The sequence below is a fragment of the Lithobates pipiens genome, unplaced genomic scaffold (genome assembly GCF_037356315.1).
Source record: "Lithobates pipiens isolate NorthernLeopardFrog02 unplaced genomic scaffold, aLitPip1_a1.2 Scaffold_25, whole genome shotgun sequence".
Classification (NCBI taxonomy): domain Eukaryota; kingdom Metazoa; phylum Chordata; class Amphibia; order Anura; family Ranidae; genus Lithobates; species Lithobates pipiens.
This window is the reverse complement of record NW_027507787.1, coordinates 168,850,663-168,870,035: the sequence shown is the minus strand read 5'-3', so window position 1 is coordinate 168,870,035 and position 19,373 is coordinate 168,850,663. Positions and strand designations below refer to the sequence as shown.

At 45.6% G+C, this 19,373-nt stretch overlaps 1 protein-coding gene across 1 annotated transcript in view; it reads left to right on the top strand.

The window, feature by feature from the left end:
- Positions 1–9,728, top strand: part of LOC143930647 (transient receptor potential cation channel subfamily V member 6-like) — a 95,921-nt gene extending 86,193 nt beyond the window's left edge. The window contains exons 14-16 of the mRNA XM_077455141.1: positions 2,392–2,660; positions 3,487–3,593; positions 8,482–9,728. Coding sequence (XP_077311267.1) covers positions 2,392–2,660; positions 3,487–3,593; positions 8,482–8,731 — 626 coding nt within the window. The 3' untranslated portion in view covers positions 8,732–9,728. The remainder of the gene's footprint in view (positions 1–2,391; positions 2,661–3,486; positions 3,594–8,481) is intronic.
- The last annotated feature ends 9,645 nt before the right edge of the window (positions 9,729–19,373 follow it).

Genomic DNA, 19,373 nt, shown 5'->3' with positions numbered 1-19,373 from the left:
GAATTGGATGTGGTGTAAGTCGCATCTAATTCGCATAGGTGTGAACGGGGCTAAAAGCTTCAATAAAGCTTGCTGAAAGCTCTGTAAATGCTTTGTCAAAGCTTGCTGTTCACACTGCTCTTATATAAGTTGCAGCCCGTATGAATCAGGCCTTAGAATCTTTGGCATCCTACACTTCTGGAGGGTGTCAGGGTGTCAGACACCTGCTAAAGAAGCTGAGGGTAAAGGTGATGGACTGGCCAAGCATGTCTCTAGACCTAAACCCCTATTGAGCATCTGTGGGGCATCCTCAAACAAAAAGTGGAGGAGCGCAAGGTCTCGAACATTCACCAGCTCCGTGATGTTGAGTTCTGGTGAACTCCATGCCCAAGAGGGTTAAGGCAGTGCTGGAAAATAATGGTGGCCGCACAAAATATTGATACTATGGGCCCAATTTGGACATTTTCACTTAGGGGTGTACTCACTTTTGTTGCCAGCGGTTTAAACATTAATGGCTGTGTGTTGAGTTATTTTGAGGGGACAGCTAATTTACACTGTTATACAAGCTGTACACTCACTACTTTACATCGTAGCAAAGTGTAATTTCTTCAGTGTTGTCACATGAAAAGATAATACAATATTTATAAAAATGAGAGAGTGTACTCACTTTTGTGAGATACCTTACAAACTAGGGCCAATCTAGAAAGGAGCCAACTAACCTACCAGCATGTCTTTGGAGTGTGGGAGGAAACCAACACAGGCACAGGGAGAACATGCAAACTCCATGCAAATAGTGTCCTGACTGGGATTCAAACTGAGGACCTTAGTTTAGCAAGAAAAAAATGCTAACTACCAAGCCAAAACTTTCAGCAGAATCTTTATTTATACTGACAGGGTCATTTTTAAAGGCAACTTGTCCAGAGAGAATAATATAGAAGTTACAATTGCTGACTTTCCCTTGTTTTTCTAGCTAGCAAGTAACTGAGCTGAGAAAACCATCCTTGTTCTCATCCTGATTTTGTCTTCATAGTGGTTTCTATCCCGAAACTAGCATGCAGCTAAAGAAGTGGCAAGATGTGATATGGTCATCCTTGTTTCTGGTCTGTGACCAGCTAATAGTGAAGGAATGATCACAGCCCCACAGCCCCAGAGCTTGCATCCTCAAAAACAAGCACTGGTAACTTGTAGCATTCTGTCCTGCCTGGTTCCTTTTAAAGGGCTTCACAATATGACTCCCAGCATATGATCTCTCCTAACAGTACTTGTCTTACATCATTAGAAATTTGGTGTAGAGCGGAAGGGGAGGATGTTGAGGGGGGTAGTTTGAAGGTGGGGTGCATCATTGTGCAGTGGCAATAATACCCTTAGTCCCAGTGCAATGAAAGAACTTGTATTGAAATAATGCACCGACAGGTCACAAATAACAGTGGGAAAGCAGCCTAACTGGGAACATTCACAGTTTTAACAGTATTTAGAGAACAGGATTCAGCCGAACTGACCCCCGTAGAGAGGGGTAGAATGAGGTCTGGCTGTCTTGTGCCCAAGCAGGCCGATGCCCCGAGAATTTGCGAGTCCTTTGCTTTCCCTCCTCGTCAGGAACTTTTCCCTGCAGCTAGCTCTGTCCAAACCAGGTGGGGTACCTGTCCTTACTCTACCACAAAAATAGACAGCAAATCTAGGAGCCAGGGCCTCCCAAGATGGCTGACCCAACATGGCTTCTAGCATCACATGGAGGTGGCAGTATCCAAGGGGCTAGCTTCCCCAGCGAGCCAGGAAACCATAGAGGAACCATGTTCCTCCTGACTTCCTCTCCAACTGCAGCCCCTCTGTAAAAGAGCACCACCTGCAGTGGACAAAGGAGACTGCACCTTCTTAGAATTTAGTTGAGTAAGACAGACACAACAGTTTGCAAAGGGGGCATCAAAATAATGGGATGCAGCTTTGGTATAAGGGAGGTCAATTTAAAGTGGGTGGCAAGGGGGGGGGGGGTTAGGTTCATGGATGGTAGACAGTAGACCACAGGGTAGTGACATGACTGTGATGGTGGGAGGTGAGATTGCAGTCCAGAAAGGTATTAGTGGTGGAGTAAGCTGTTAGTAGAGGACATGACTGAGGACTAAGGATGAGGCGGGGGGGGGGGTGGTGTAATCTATGGAATACCTGGGGCAGCGCATGTGTTTTGGAGGAAATAGAAAATGTGGAGCAGTTTTTTGGGCAGGTGCCATCATGGGGGAAGGATGGGTTCACCCAAGGTGCTGGATGTCAACTTTTTTAGGGCAAATGTGCGGCAGGAGGACATCTGTGGAGGGAAGGATGGTTTGCCAAAAAGGGCTCTAAGTTTGGGGGTTGTATGGGACTCACAATGTCCCTTGTATTATTTCATTAACAATAGTTTTCTTGTTTCCATTATAGCATTGTACATAGCATTTCAGACAGAGGATCCAAGTCAGTTGGGGGTGTTTTACAGCTATCCTATGTCACTCTACAGCACGTACCAGCTCTTCATCAATGTCATCAACTCACCGGCCAACTACGCTGTAGACCTACCAGTCATGTACGGTGTGATATATTTACCTTTCACCTTAATCTCCAACGTCATGATGCTAAACCTATTAATTGCCATGATGGGGGATACCCACTGGAGGTTGGCGCAGGAGCGAGATGAGCTGTGGAGGGCCCAGGTCAGTTGAAAAAAAGGCATTATGGTATTTTCCCAGAAAGCACCAAGAGCTGATTCATGCATTATACATATAACAAGTGCACATAATATTTCAGGGAAGTGTGTTTGCATTAAGTGCGGAAATTTCTAAAAATAGAAAAAACAAAGAATTTGTAAAATGTTTAATTTTTAGTCCTGACTATAATAAAGAAAATGTGTAAAAACCCACTATGCATTAAACCTTTTGCTGCTACCGCCACTGCCGAACTGTGGTGCGGGCATATAAACAACAAACACCCGGCTGTAAGTTTGTTTACATTTTTTTTCTCCTGGCTAGCACCTACCGTAGGTACAACCTCCTGATCACTATTACATCCTTAGGAATGTGTCATTTATTTTCTTCTTTGCCATGTGTCTCAGGCTTACTTGGCCCTTTTGGGTGCCCAGGACCTCTATGGCAAGTTTCACGATAGAGAGTGGCAGTAGATTAGTGAACATCTGTTCACTGATCTCCCCTGGGTAGTATGAACCTGGAAGCGCTCAGCTCTGAGTACTTTCTGGTTCAAACCTGTCAAATCCTTGCTGCTCTTTCCCAGGGAAAAGCTGAGTGCAGTTTGTGCTGAATCAGCTTCGACAGAGTGCAGAGGTGATATTAGAAGTATAATAGAGCACTGATGTCTACATAAAGAGAACTTGTTGCCTGTTCTCTGCTCTTATGTGAGGGGCCTGTCAGCACCCTTATAATAGCAATAATGTTACGTTAAAAAATAAAAAAGGTCAAAAAATTAAAGCTTTTATTATGTTTTGTAGCCCCTTTACTAACTAGTATATTCATTTCTACCATACAGCTTGCTGCAACCACAGTGATGTTGGAGAGTAAACTTCCTCAGTACTTTATACCTCGCCTCGGTGTTTGTGGATCAGAATACGGGCTTGGGAACCGCTGGTATTTTAGGTATTATACATTTTTATTTAATTTTGCATATCTTGTTTTTTTTTTTGTTTTTTTTTTAATGCCTGCAGCTATCAGATGTTAACCTGAACCTTGCACTAAAATCACCACATTAAAGTGGTTGTAAACTCTGCTTTGTTATTGTTACCTACAGGTAAGCCTATAATAAGACTTACCTGTAGGTAAAATGAATATCTCCTAAATGTGCACTGTTTAGGACATATTCACCCTGCATGCAGCCGCTGCACATGTGCTCTGAAGGTCTGGCATACCAAGGGCTCCTGGGCACATGTGCAGGAGTGACGTCATCGTGGAAGAATAGAACGCGGTGGACTGCTGTACAGTGACATGATCCTGTGGCTACATACAATGTTAAAAGCTGCTGCATGTGTTAGTAAATAGCTGGGGCTGGCTTGGCCCAAGTGAAATATTTAAAATTCACTAAACCTGGAGTTAGATTTTAAAGCAAATCTGTTTCATGCCTTCTAGGAGCAAAGGAAAAGTTTGCTGTGGCGGTGGGCTATAGTTGAGTATAGCAGTGTTTAAAGGGTTATTTGAGAATTTTGTAGTGTAGTAACCCGTGCCTCTTCCAGTTCAACTCTGCAAATTAAACAATTATACAATCCTGTGCTACTTTTTGGAGAAATATATATTAGCTAAAGCTGCTGCTAGGCACCAAACTGACTCTATTCCTTATAAGGATAGTCAGCAATCATAGGTAAACAAAGTTGTTCCTGTGTCTCTTATTTTTGAGTGTTCTTGAACCATTCTTCTTAAAATAATTTCATGGACTATAATGCACCTCCTTCAGATGCTCCCGAATGGTGTTCACACCCAAAAGAATGTGCACTCACCGAAACTTATGCATCCACTTGTGCTCCATCATATGCATCCACTTGTACCCCATCATATGCATCCACTTGTGCCTCATCATATGCATCCACTTGTGCCCCATCATATGCATCCACTTGTGCCCCATCATATGCATCCACCTGTGCTCCATCATATGCATCCACTTGTGCCCCATCATATGCATCCACTTGTGCCCCATCATATGCATCCACTTGTGCCCCATCATATGCATCCACTTGTGCTCCATCATATGCATCTACTTGTGCCCCATCATATGCATCTACTTGTGCCCCATCATATGCATCCACTTGTGCTCCATCATGTGCATCCACTTATGCCCCATCATATGCATCCACTTGTGCCCCATCATATGCATCCACTTGTGCCCCATCATATGCATCTACTTGTGCCCCATCATATGCATCCACTTGTGATCCATCATATGCATCCACTTGTGCCCCATCATATGCATCCACTTGTGCCCCATCATATGCATCCACTTGTGCTCCATCATATGCATCCACTTGTGATCCATCATATGCATCCACTTGTGCCCCATCATATGCATCCACTTGTGCCCCATCATATGCATCCACTTGTGCTCCATCATATGCATCCACTTGTGCTCCATCATATGCATCCCCTTGTGCCCCATCATATGCATCCCCTTGTGCCCCATCATATGCATCCCCTTGTGCCCCATCATATGCATCCCCTTGTGCCCCATCATATGCATCCACTTGTGCCCCATCATATGCATCCACTTGTGCCCCATCATATGCATCCACTTGTGCCCCATCATATGCATCCACTTGTGCCCCATCATATGCATCCACTTGTGCCTCATCATATGCATCCACGTGTGCCCCATCATATGCATCCACTTGTGCTCCATCATATGCATCCACTTGTGCTCCATCATATGCATCCACTTGTGCTCCATCATATGCATCCACTTGTGCTCCATCATATGCATCTACTTGTGCCCCATCATATGCATCCACTTGTGATCCATCATATGCATCCACTTGTGCCCCATCATATGCATCCACTTGTGCTCCATCATATGCATCTACTTGTGCTCCATCATATGCATCCACTTGTGCTCCATCATATGCATCCACTTGTGCTCCATCATATGCATCCCCTTGTGCCCCATCATATGCATCCACTTGTGCTCCATCATATGCATCCCCTTGTGCCCCATCATATGCATCCACTTGTGCTCCATCATATGCATCTACTTGTGCCCCATCATATGCATCCACTTGTGCTCCATCATATGCATCCACTTGTGCTCCATCATATGCATCCACTTGGGCCCAGTATATGCAGCCACTGATGCCCATCAAATGCAGCCACTTGTGCCCATCAAATGCAGCCACTTGTGCCCTGTATATCCAGCCATTTATGCCCATCAAATGCAGCCACTTGTGCCCAGTATATGCAGCCACTTGTGCCCATCAAATGCAGCCAGGCGCGTTCCCTGGCTCGGCTGTCACTTTGCTAACCCCCCCCCCCCCCCGTGGCCGGTCTGGTAGCACTTACAGCTCGTGTGGCGGGGCTCTGCTGCTCTCCTGGAGTGATGGGGCTCTCCTCGGCAGGAAGTGACGGCTGCAGCTCCTGTGTCTGCTTGTCTCATCTTCCGCCAAAGCATTAGGCATCCAATAGGATCACCTAATGCTTTGGCCAATTGGGAGACAGGTCTCACTGACCTGCCTGCTGATTGACAAGGAGAAACGTTAGTGTGAAAATAGTGAAAACTCATTCGCTATGCCACACAACAGAGTGGGATCGAGCCCACCCTATTTTGAAGCCTATTAGAGCCTCTGGCTCTAATCATGTTCTTCAAAATACACACCCCCCGCCTATCCCCGCCATAGTATTTCATGTGTCCGGTGTCCTGAAAGGGGCAGGGCACATGAATGAGGAGGGCGGCAGAAGGTGTCGGGGGTGCCCACAATGCACGGGCCGCCACTGCCTACAATATAAAACGTCAAATTTCCATGCAAAACAATGTAACACTTTGACATTTAAAAATCTGACATAATCATACCGCCTAGGAGGTTAAAGAAGCATGATTGTGTATTTGTGAATGTTGTAGCATAACAAAATATAAAAAATGTGTTATTATATGAACTTTACTGATTTTTTAAGTATTCACTTTATTCACATTTGATGGTCACTATTGGTACAAATTACTCTAGTAGGGTGTGTAATGTATAGCACTTTTAGGGAATAAGGAAGGCAGTTTGTTACTTTAGTGTAGTACTTCTTTCTATACTTACCAACACTTCAAATTAGCATTTCATGAAAGCAAATATAGAGGGGACTTGCCCATGAGAACCCTTTGAACAACTGAAGACGAAATTGCTATAATTAACAGTATGGGACCCCATCTTTTAGTCACCAAAGGCTCTCTGCACTATTCCTTTAATAGTCATGTAATATTGATTCCTCAATCTATCTGGTGCAATATCTTGAAATAGGCCTTTACACTGAAAAGCCACAAGTTAGCTAAAAGCTAAAATCAGTCTAACACCTACATTGTGTGCTCTGTAGGCCAACCATTCTCAACCAGGGCTCTGTGGAGCCCTAGGGTTCCTTCAGAGGTTGCTAAGGGTTGGGTTGGGCTGTGGCTGATTGACCTCCCATCTGATAGTACCTGCATATAGGAACAAGGGTACTTAGCATCATGGTAGCGCACCCCGCAACCCTGCACTCGGTACATAGCACAACCCTGCACTCAGTACGTAGAGCACCCCACAAACCTGCACTCAGTACATAGCAAACCCTGCACTCAGTGAGTAGCGCACCCCACAATCCTGCACTCAGCATGTAGAGTACCCTGCAACCCTGCACTCAGTACGTAGCGCACCCTGCACTCAGTACGAGGGGCGGACTGACCATTGGGCCACTCAGGCACTGCCCGAGGGCCCCATCAGGGTTGCCAGCCTCAGTAAAACCAGGGACAGTATGTAAAAATGTGTGTTTTTTCTTTTACATCTGCCTCTGAAATGTCCCTTACCGACATCCTTTTGGTCTAACAATCCTGAGATTATACCTACCTCACCTCTCCAGTACCTTCTCAGCCAATAGAAACATGTCTGCATATACTGTGTGATTGTATACTGTGTGTGTGTGTTTGTGTCTACTGTGTGGCCCCATAATCTCTGATTGCCTGGGGGCCCCATAATCTCCTATTGCCCAGAGGCCCCATGAGTTGTCAGTCCGCGCCTGCTCAGTATGTAGCACACCCCACAACCCTGCACTCAGTACATAGCGCAACCTTGCACTCAGTACATAGTGCAACCTTGCACTCAGTATGTAGAGCAACCCTGCACTCAGTACATAGAGCAACCCTGCACTCAGTACGTAGAGCAACCCTGCACTCAGTACGTAGTGCACCCCGCAACCCTGCACTCAGTACGTAGTGCACCCCGCAACCCTGCACTCAGTACGTAGTGCACCCCGCAACCCTGCACTCAGTACGTAGTGCACCCCGCAATCCTGCACTCAGTACGTAGCGCCCCCCGCACCCTGCACTCAGTACGTAGTGAACCCTGCACTCAGCACGTTGCGCACCCCGCAACCGCGCACTCAGTACGTCGCGCACCCCGCAACCCTACACTCTTTATAGAGTAAACAAAATGCAGACCCCGGCATACTGTGTATTACACACTCCTGACCCCTGCCACCTCCACCATATACATGGGCAGGGCAAAGGGGGTGGCAAAATAAATCCTTGCACCGGTTCTGATCAACCCCATAGATCAGTGATGGTGAACCTTGGCACTCCAGATGTTTTGGAACTACATTTCCCATGATGCTCATGCACTCTTCAGTGTAGTTGAGCATCATGGGAAATGTAGTTCCAAAACATCTGGGGTGCCAAGGTTCGCCATCCCTGCCATAGATCCTCAGTGTTAGTAGATCTCAAGTGTAGGAGTTTTATTTTTTAGAATTCCTTTGAAAGGTAAAACATTTGATATGTATTTCCACTGTATCTAGCAGCCTTGATATTTGATTTTTCTTTTAGTGTGAAGAACTCCCAGGAAGAAGAGAATTTGGAGGCCCTTCCTATGCAGGGAGGTGTATCATCAGAGACTGAAGCTATCAAGAATAATTCTAACATAAGTGGCAACAAGAATAGTGGCGAGGATCAAAATCCCCAGGCAATTAGAAGATCCAGTCGGGGCTGGCAGATCCTCCGCAAAGCCACAATCGATCATTTACAAGGCACTTCTACCCTCCCCAGAGACTCAGAGCCAGAAGTCTACTACATTTAGTGTACCTAAGTTCAATGTAACCAGATGCAGTTGATGATGCATGCCTTGCATACATTGCATATCGGACAGCACCTTTCAATGGAAAAAAATGCACTTGAATGCACCCGAAGTGTGGAATGCACATGGGCTTTTTCCTGTGCAGGGTGCCGGTTTGCGCACGCGCTGCTGAAATGGATTTTCATATGTCCAAGCATTGAGTGCCTTTCCGGGAATACTGAACACACCATTTCTGGGACACTACCATGCAGGAACACAGACGGTTCCATACATTTGGGAAGGAGAAGATTATCCCTGGGCAAGCTATTTTATTTTTGAGGTTGGCTTTTGAACTTACGTCATGCCAACCTGCCAACTTTTTACATAGTAAAGAAGGTGCAGGGGCCCCAGATCTCAGTAAATGAGGTAACGTTTCACTTTAAAAAGAGCAACCAATCACATGCAAGGAAAAAAAAACAGCATTTTTACTTGCACATGATTGGATGATGGAAATCAGCAGAGCTCTCTCTCCCTCATTTCCTAAGCTCTGGGAACATTTGGCCAGGCGGGCAAGTACAACCAACTGGCCTTTTCACGGTAGAGGTGGCTGCAGAAAGTGAAACATAAAAGGGGGGTGGGTTATTTACTAAAACGAAAGAGTGCAGAATCCGGTGCAAATCTGCATAGAAACCAATCAGCTTCCAGTTTTTATTGTCAAATATTAAATGACCAAGCTGAAGTTAAAAGCTGATTGGCTACCATACACAGCTGCACCAGATTTTGCACTATCCGGTTTTAGTAAATCAACCCCAATGTGGACTGCAGTGCTGCGATGGTTGGTGGCCAGGGTGCAAAGAGAACATACCTTGTTGTAATATACCTTTTTTACATAATATATGCTGAAAAAGGGGAATTGGAAAAAAATGATTGATGAAGTATTCTATGAGCTGTAAAAGGTGACTGCTTTTCTGTCAAAGTGATATGGACTCTAAATAAAATACTATTCTATTATCACAAATAATCTTTTATCATTTAACAAATGAGAACAATTCATCTCAAAGTTTCCTCAAATAACATCTCATAGGAAGTCAAAGATGGGACACCTACCAAGGCCCTGTGATCACAGCTCTGAGTGGGATGCAGACAGCTACACGATATTGTCAAAAGTATTGGGACACCTTTACACGCATATGAACTTTAATGACATCCCAGTCTTATGCCCTGTACACACGGTTGGAAATTCCGATGGAAAAGGTCTGATTGGATTATATTGTCGGAAAATCCGATCGTGTGTGGAAAAAATTTGAGAGCAGGATGTAAAATTTTCCTACAAAAAAATCCGATCGGACTTTTTCCAATCGTTTGTAGAGAATTCCGACTGACAAAGTGCCACACATGCTCAAATCAAATTACGAGACCAAAGCTATTGGCTACTAGCCTCTACGTAGTCCAGTCGTATGCAATGATCGGATTTCCCGACAACTTTGTCTGACCATGTGTGTGCAACACCAGTTTCGGACAAAATCCATCTGAAAAAATCAGACAGATTTTGTGGTCGGAATGTCCGACCGTTTGTACAAGGCATTAGTCCGTAGGGTTCAATATTGAATTGGCCCACCCTTTGCAGCTATAAAAGCTTCAACTCTTCTGGGAAGGCTGTCCACAAGGTTTAGGAGTGTGTCTATGGGAATGCTTGACCATTCTTCCAGATGCGAATTTGTGAGGTCAGGCACTGATGTTGGACGAGAAGGGCTGGCTTGCAGGCTCCGCTCTAATTTATCCCAAAGGTGTTCTATCGGATTGAGGTCAAGACTCTGCAGGCCAGTCAAGTTCCTCCACCCCCACTCGCTTATCCATGTCTTCATGTCTTTATGGACCTTGCTTTGTGCACTGGTCCAACTCTTTTGGTGGACTTGGCCCCTTTACTCCAGTGAAGTGAACTCTTAAGGCATCAGCATACCAAAACATTTTGGACAATTTCATGCTCCCAATTTTGTGGGAACAGTTTAGGGGTGGCCCCTTCCTGTTCCAACATGGCTGCGCACCAGTGCACAAAGCAAGGTCCATAAAGACATGGATGAGCAAGTTTGGGGTGGAAAAACTTGACTGGCCTGCACGGAGTCCTGACCTCAACCTGATAGAACACCTTTGGGATGAATTAGAGCAGGGGCCTTCTCGTCCAACATCAGTGCCTGACCTAACAAATGTGCTTCTGGAAGAATGGTCAAACATTCCCATAGAAATGACAGAAACCAAGCCGCGCTGTGGTAATTAGTCTAATAGGTTGCTGCCGTCCCTATAATTCAGAGCTCCCTTAGGAGACTGTGAACTCCAACTGTTATATAAATAAATACATTTAGGGACCCAGGCGCTACCTCCAAAAGGTGTTTTTAAGTGGCAGATATGCCCTTATTACATAGGGTGATCTGAAATGTATTAGTTATAGTAGCCTTTATGTCCTGTAAATAAGAGAGAAAAGAGTGCCTAATGTAAATGGAAAAGGGAAAGCAAGAGGAGAGAGCCACAGCCTGTATAGTCTAGACCACTGTGGGGATACTCTACTATGCTTGAGCTATGTAGTACCGAACACTGGGTAAGTTATCAGCAGTGCACCCCCCTACTAAGGCCGCGTACACACGGGCGGACTGTTCGCCCAACCTTGTCCGCTGAACAGTGTTTGGGCGGACAGTCCGCTCGTGTGTGGGGCTTCAGCGGACAGTTTCAGCGGACAGTTGGACGAACAAGGTCTTACGGAAATTCCGAAAAACTGTCCGCTGAAACAAGGTTTCAGCGGACTGTTCGCTCGTGTGTAGGCTTGTTCGGCCAACTAAGTCTCGCGCATGCTCAGAAAGGATTTCCACGTCGGAAGGTTGCATTGCAGTGTATTGGACGTCGAAATTTTCGATCCGTCGTGCGTGCCGAAACGTCATCGCGCACGGTTTCAGCAAACTGTTCGTCCGTCGTGTGTGGCCATGTCCGTCCATGCTAAGTTTGAGCGGACTGTTTGCCGAAACTGTTGGACGGACAAAGTTGGGCGAACAGTCCGCGCGTGTGTACGCGGCCTTAGTGTGTATACCAGCTGATTATATAAACATGCTATATGGAAAGGGTCAGAGTTGATACTATATCACATCGTTAGACTATAATCAATTACAAGCAAACAGTATAAAATAGATGAAAGAAAAAGCACAAGAATAATAATAATACATTGATGGTTAACTGGTGACTTTCTGTCACTTATCTACAGTCGAAATATCTTATCTACATATCGAAATATATACAGTCCTAACTTTATAAGTACACTAAGCCAATATCCAAAGATCTCCACCTCAATATCATAGATGTCCTTATCACATCAAGTCGATGTTATACAGTCCACACTATATGTGAAAAAATTATTATAGGTTACAATGGGATAAATTATGTGCAAAAAATTCAAAGGGATAAATTATGTGCAAAAAAATGTGCAAAAGAGCATGTGCAAAAAATGTGCAACCGTGCAAAAAAGGCAAAAAATATGTGCAAAAAATTGCAAAAAAATTAAAAACGAATATATATAATATTGGCTAAAATAAAAAAAATATACTTAAAAACACCTTTTGGAGGTAGCGCCTGGGTCCCTAAATTTATTTATTTATACAAACATTCCCATAGACACACTCCTAAACCTTGTGGACAGCCTTCCCAGAAGGTTTGAAGCTGTTATAGCTGCAAAAGGATGAGCCAACTCAATATTGAACCCTACGGACTAAGACTAAAATGCCATTAAAGTTCATGTGGGTATAAAGGCAGGCATCCCAATACTTTTGGTAATATAGTGTATATAATGACCAGTACTGTGCTACCAACAAAGTGAGAAATCAGACTTGAAACATAAGAACCAATTGTTGAACTATATGAAAGAAAGCATGAAGAAAAACAAATGTAATTATGTCCATGTGATTATGCATTAACCACTTAAACTCTGGAAGATTTTACCCCCTTCATGACCAGGCCATTTATTGCTATTTGGAACTGCGCTACTTGAACTGGTATTTGCACGGTCTTGCAACGCTGTACCCAAATGAAATTTTTATCATTTATTCGCACAAATAGAGCTTTCTTTTGGTGGTATTTGATCACCACGTTTTTTTTATTTTTATCATATAAAGGAAAAATGCAGAAAACGTTGAGAAAAAAAAACAATGTTTTAGTTTCTGCTATAAAACATAGTCAATAAAAAAAATCTAATTTCTTCATAAATTTAGGCCAAAATGTCTTTGGTAAAAAAAAAAAATAGGATTTTTATAACAGCTTACCTGTAAAAACCCTTTCTTTTGAGGTACATCACAGGACACAGAGTCTCAGTAATTACTGATGGGTTATATTGGGTATCACTAGGTGATTTGACACTGGCACACCCTACACACCCTAGACAGGAAGTTCAACCCCCTATATAACCCTTCCCCTTACTGGAAGTACCTCAGTTTTGTAGCAAAGCAATATAAGTGTATTAGAAGAGGGGAGGGACCTCTGTGTCCCATGATGTACCTCAAAAGAAAAGGATTTTACAGGTAAGCTGTTATAAAAAATCTTTTTTTCTTTCTCGTACATCACGGGACACAGAGACTCAGTAATTACTGGTGGGATGTCCCAGAGCAATGCTATCTGAGGGGCAGGGAACCACACAAAGTAGGATGTAATCAGACATGAGGACCTTGTCCCACTGTGTGCAGCACATTACGCCCAAAGGCAATATCCTCATGGCTTCTCACATCCACCTGATAAAATTTGGTGAATGTATGGACTGACAACCAGGTTGCGGCCTTGCAGATTTGAGCCATGGAGGCCTGGTGATGCACTGCCCATGAAGCACTAATAGCCCTAGTGAAGTGCGCCTTGATCTGAAAAGGTGGAACTTTTTGCTTCAAACCATAAGCTTGAAAAATGACTTGTCGAATCCACTTAGCAATGGTAGATTTTGACGCTGCCTGTCCTCTATTAGGACCTTCTGGCAATACAAACAAAGCATCCGTTTTGCAAACTTGAGCAGTCGTTTCCAGATAGGCTTTGACTGCTCTTACTACATCCAAAAAATGTAGTGACCAGTGGCGTAACTTACAGTACATAGGGTTGAGTGAGGTACAGTCTGCTATTCCTTAAGGACTGGTATAGGTCCACAATATATAGGGTTGAGGTGCACTACTGCTGACTGCTGCCCTATTCTGCAGCAGTCCTTTATCAGTATAGGGACTGAGGTACAGTCTGCTAATCACAACCTACTAGTTCCACAAAGGTCCTTATAAGGACTGGTAAGGTATAGTGTACTACAGTACATAGAGTTGAGTGAGGTACAGTCTGCTAATCCTTAAGGACTGGTATAGGTCCACAATATATAGGGTTGAGGTGCACTACTGCTGACTGCTGCCCTATTCTGCGGCAGTCCTTTATCAGTATAGGGACTGAGAGTTTTGTCACAGGGTCATTTAAAAAATGACAGGCAGAGGAAGAGGCAGGCCCTTCCGCAGGGGTGGTAGGGGTAGGGCAGGAGCAACAGGCTTGAGCCAAAGTGGGAAGTTGCAGAAGGTGCGTTCAATTACTTTAAAGGACGCACCAGACTTGGATTGAGTGGCTCACTCAGCCTTACTCTTCTGCACCCTCCTCATCCTCTCGATCTGCACCCTCTTCTTCACTCTCTGCTATGTACACCCCCAAAGACACTACCACCAACACCACCACCACCACCACATACCTTCCGCTTGAGTCACAGGAATTATTTTCCGATCCATATCAAGACATTTCTGATGCACAGCCACTCTTGGCATTGGATCAGGAAGAGGAGGTAGCAAGAACCGCCACTCAGCAGTCTGACGACAGTACCCAGATCAGCCCAAGGAGGAGGTTGGTCCCCGGTGTTGCTGCCTACTCCGAGATCTCTACTTATAGCGGTGGGGAAGGTGATGTCGATTAAGACGTGTCTAGTGATGTCACGTGGGTGCCCACAAGAGAGGAAGAGGAGGGGAGTTCAGAGGGAGATATGGACCAGCAGATAGGGAGGAGAAGCAGGAATAACTTACATAGCACAGGAGGGACAAAGCTGACTGCTAATGTATCAGGAGCGAGTCATCGACCATGTACGGTCACATCTGGCGCTCCCAGGACACCGGCACATGACTCCACAGTGTGGGCTTTTTTTAACGTGTCCGCTGCTGACAATAGTGTTGCCATCTGCAATCTTTGCAGTCAACACATTAGTCGCGGTAAGCCCAACACTCACCTAGGGACGACCGCCTTAAGAAGGCACATGAGCAGCCATCACCGAGTCCAGTGGGAGCAACGGAACACACAAAGCCACACTCCAGGCTCTCACCGTCCAGCCTCGTCTTCTACTTCTCCTTCTCCTCTCTCCTCACAATTGTCCTCCACTCCACCTTCCATCACTCCAAGCTCACGTTTTTCTGCAAAAAGGCAGGCTTCCGTGGGCCTAATGTTCGAGCGTAAAAAAATGATGACGCCGGATAACCCTCTTGCCCAACGGTTGACGGCTGGCTTGTCAGAACTGATAGTCCGCCAACTACTGCCATATAAACTGGTGGACTTGGAGGCCTTTCGAAAATTTGTGGCCATTGGAACACCACAAAGGAAGGTCCCAGGAAGGAAGTATTTCTCAGAGAAGGGCATCCCAGAGCTATATGGCCATGTTCAGCGGCAAGTGAATGTATCTCTGGCACACAGTATCAGTGACAAGATACATCTGACCACAGACACGTGGTCTAGCAAACACGGGCAGGGAAGGTATATCACCTTTACTGCCCACTGGGTGAACCTTCTGACGGCCGTCAAGCATGTAACCCATGGCACCCGTGTAGATTGGGTTTTACCGCCACGGATTGCATGCAGGCCTGGCTCTTCTTCTCCTCCTCCTCCTACTCCATCCTCCTCCCTCTCCTCCTCGGCTGACTCCTCCTTTTCCGCTGCTAGCGTCTCTTCCACTGCACCGCCCAAGCTCCCCAGAACTTATTCGACAAGAAAGGTCTCTGGCTCCTCCTGCTTACTCTTCTGCTGCAGTCTCGGCCTCTTCATCCACCTCTGTAGTGACAGTGGCACCTGCCAACCCGCAAACCGAGGATCTGCCAGTAACACTACCACCTGGGTCACCAACCATCTCCACAATGTCCCATGGAACCATTCAGCTCTCTATCTCCCAAACACTGGAGTGGAAGAGGAAGTACCCCCCCTAGCCTCCCGCGATCCCTGGCCCTGAATGCCAGCATTTCAAAATTTCTGGCCTTTGAAATGCTGTCATTCTGTCTGGTGGAGACACAGAGTTTTAAAAGCCAGATGGCATTGGCTGTCCCACAGAACATCATGCCCAGCCGCCAATACATTTCCAGGTGAGCCTTCCCTTCCCTGCATAACCAAGTGGGGGACAAAATCAGGTGTGCACTGCGCAATGCCATCTGTGGCAAGGTCCACCTAACTACAGATGCGTGGACCAGTAAGCACAGTCAGGGACGTTATATATCTCCCTAACAGCACACTGGGTAAAGGCAGTGACAGCTGGGCCTGAGGTGGATAGCAGTTTGGCGCATGTCCTTCCACCACGAGGACTGGAGGGCGCTTCAGTTTGCCTTCTGTTGCTAACTCCTCCTACTCTGCTTCCTCATCCTCTACCGCCTCCCCATCCGGTCAGCGTAACACCTTCACCACCAACTTCAGCACAGCCAGGGGTAAACGACAGCAGGCAGTTTTAAAACTTTCCTGTTTGGGGGAAAAACCCCACACCACGCAGGTGTTGTGGAGGAATATGGAACAACAGACCGATGAGTGGTTGGTGGCAGTGAGCCTCAAGCCCGGCCTGGTAAAAATTACCCCCACATGTCAGAGTTCCTGCAGAAAGTGCGGGCCGTCTGTGCGCACTTTTGGCGTTCTCACCCTGCTGCTGCTCGCCTGTCAGCGCTGCAGCGTAACTTCGGCCTTCCCGCTCACCGCCTCATATGTGACGGGCCCACAAGTAGGGATGGCCGAACGGTTCGCCCGGCGATCGGTTCGCGGCGAATTTCGGCTGTTCGCGGTCCGCCCGATCGGCGGACAATTGCCGCTGTTCGCCCGGTGGACTTCCGTGTTTACTGTGTAAAAGAACTTTGACCTATGATGACACATCCATCATGTGGTACAGGACAGCCAATTGAGACATTACAGCACATGGACACTTGGACATTCCCCCTAACTTATAAATAGACCCGATCCGGCGGCCAGTTTACATTCTTTCGTATGTCACTATAGGGAGAGGTTATTGTGTGGAGCAGGGAGAGACTGCAGTGACCCAAATCGCTAGCTATTAGGTCCAAAAAAGTTATTTTAAGGACTGGTATGGTATAGGTGTAGTTCAATATATAGTTTGAGGCACTGCTATTCAAGTCATTGTTGCAGCAGCCTGTCTTTTGTCAGTGTAGAGAGAGGGACAGGACGCTGTGTGCAGCAGGGACTGTCAGTTTAATCATTAGCTGTTACTATTAGGTCCACAAAAGTCCTTTTCAGGACTGGTATGGTAAAGTAGTACAGGATATAGTTTTGAGTGCTATTCAAGTTATTGTTGCAGCAGCCTGTCTTTTGTCAGTTTAAATAGGGACAGGCAGGAAGCTGTGTGTGGCAGTGAGGGACAGTCAGTTTAATCAGTAGCTGTTACTATTAGGTCCACAAAGGTTTTTTTCAGGACTGGTATGGTAATAGGCTTGTACATGTATAATATTCTTTCTTCCAAATATAGAAAGAATATTATACTTGACTGCTGCCCTTCTGCTGCAGCAGTCCTTTATGAGTATAGGGACTGAGGTACAGTCTGCTGATCACAACCTACTAGTTGCACAAAGGTCCTTATAAGGACTGGTAAGGTATAGTGTACTACAGTACATAGGGTTGAGTGAGGTACAGTCTGCTATTCCTTAAGGACTGGTATAGGTCCACAATATATAGGGTTGAGGTGCACTACTGCTGACTGCTGCCCTATTCTGCAGCACTCCTTTATCAGTATAGGGACTGAGGTACAGTCTGCTAATCACAACCTACTAGTTCCACAAAGGTCCTCATAAGGACTGGTAAGGTATAGTGTACTACAGTACATAGGGTTGAGTGAGGTACAGTCTGCTAATCCTTAAGGACTGGTATAGGTCCACAATATATAGGGTTGAGGTGCACTACTGCTGACTGCTGCCCTATTCTGCAGCAGTCCTTTATCAGTACAGGGACTGAGGTACAGTCTGATAATCACAACCTACTAGTTCCACAAAGGTCCTTGGAAGGACTGGTAAGGTATAGTGTACTACAGTACATAGGGTTGAGTGAGGTACAGTCTGCTAATCCTTAAGGACTGGTATAGGTCCACAATATATAGGGTTGAGGTGCACAACTGCGGACTGCTGCCCTATTCGGCAGCACTCCTTTATCAGTATAGGGACTGAGGTACAGTCTGCTAATCACAACCTACTAGTTCCACAAAGGTCCTCATAAGGACTGGTAAGGTATAGTGTACTACAGTACATAGGGTTGAGTGAGGTACAGTCTGCTAATCCTTAAGGACTGGTATAGGTCCACAATATATAGGGTTGAGGTGCACTACTGCTGACTGCTGCCCTATTCTGCAGCAGTCCTTTATCAGTACAGGGACTGAGGTACAGTCTGATAATCACAACCTACTAGTTCCACAAAGGTCCTTGGAAGGACTGGTAAGGTATAGTGTACTACAGTACATAGGGTTGAGTGAGGTACAGTCTGCTAATCCTTAAGGACTGGTATAGGTCCACAATATATAGGGTTGAGGTGCACAACTGCGGACTGCTGCCCTATTCGGCAGCAGTCCTTTATCAGTATAGGGACTGAGGTACAGTGTGCTAATCACAACCTACTAGTTCCACAAAGGTCCTTATAAGGACTGGTAAGGTATAGTGTACTACAGTACATAGGGTTGAGTGAGGTACAGTCTGCTAATCCTTAAGGACTGGTATAGGTCCACAATATATAGGGTTGAGGTGCACTACTGCTGACTGCTGCCCTATTCTGCAGCAGTCCTTTATCAGTATAGGGACTGAGGTACAGTTTGCTAATCACAACCTACTAGTTCCACAAAGGTCCTTATAAGGACTGGTAAGGTATAGTGTACTACAGCACATAGGGTTGAGTGAGGTACAGTCTGCTATTCCTTAAGGACTGGTATAGGTCCACAATATATAGGGTTGAGGTGCACTACTGCTGCCTGTTCCCCTATTCTGCAGCAGTCCTTTATCAGTATAGGGACTGAGGTACAGTCTGCTAATCACAACCTACTAGTTCCACAAAGGTCCTTATAAGGACTGGTAAGGTATAGTGTACTACAGTACATAGGGTTGAGTGAGGTACAGTCTGCTATTCCTTAAGGACTGGTATAGGTCCACAATATATAGGGTTGAGGTGCACTACTGCTGACTGCTGCCCTATTCTGAAGCAGTCCTTTATCAGTATAGGGACTGAGGTACAGTCTGCTAATCACAACCTACTAGTTCCACAAAGGTCCTTATAAGGACTGGTAAGGTATAGTGTACTACAGTACATAGAGTTGAGTGAGGTACAGTCTGCTAATCCTTAAGGACTGGTATAGGTCCACAATATATAGGGTTGAGGTGCACTACTGCTGACTGCTGCCCTATTCTGC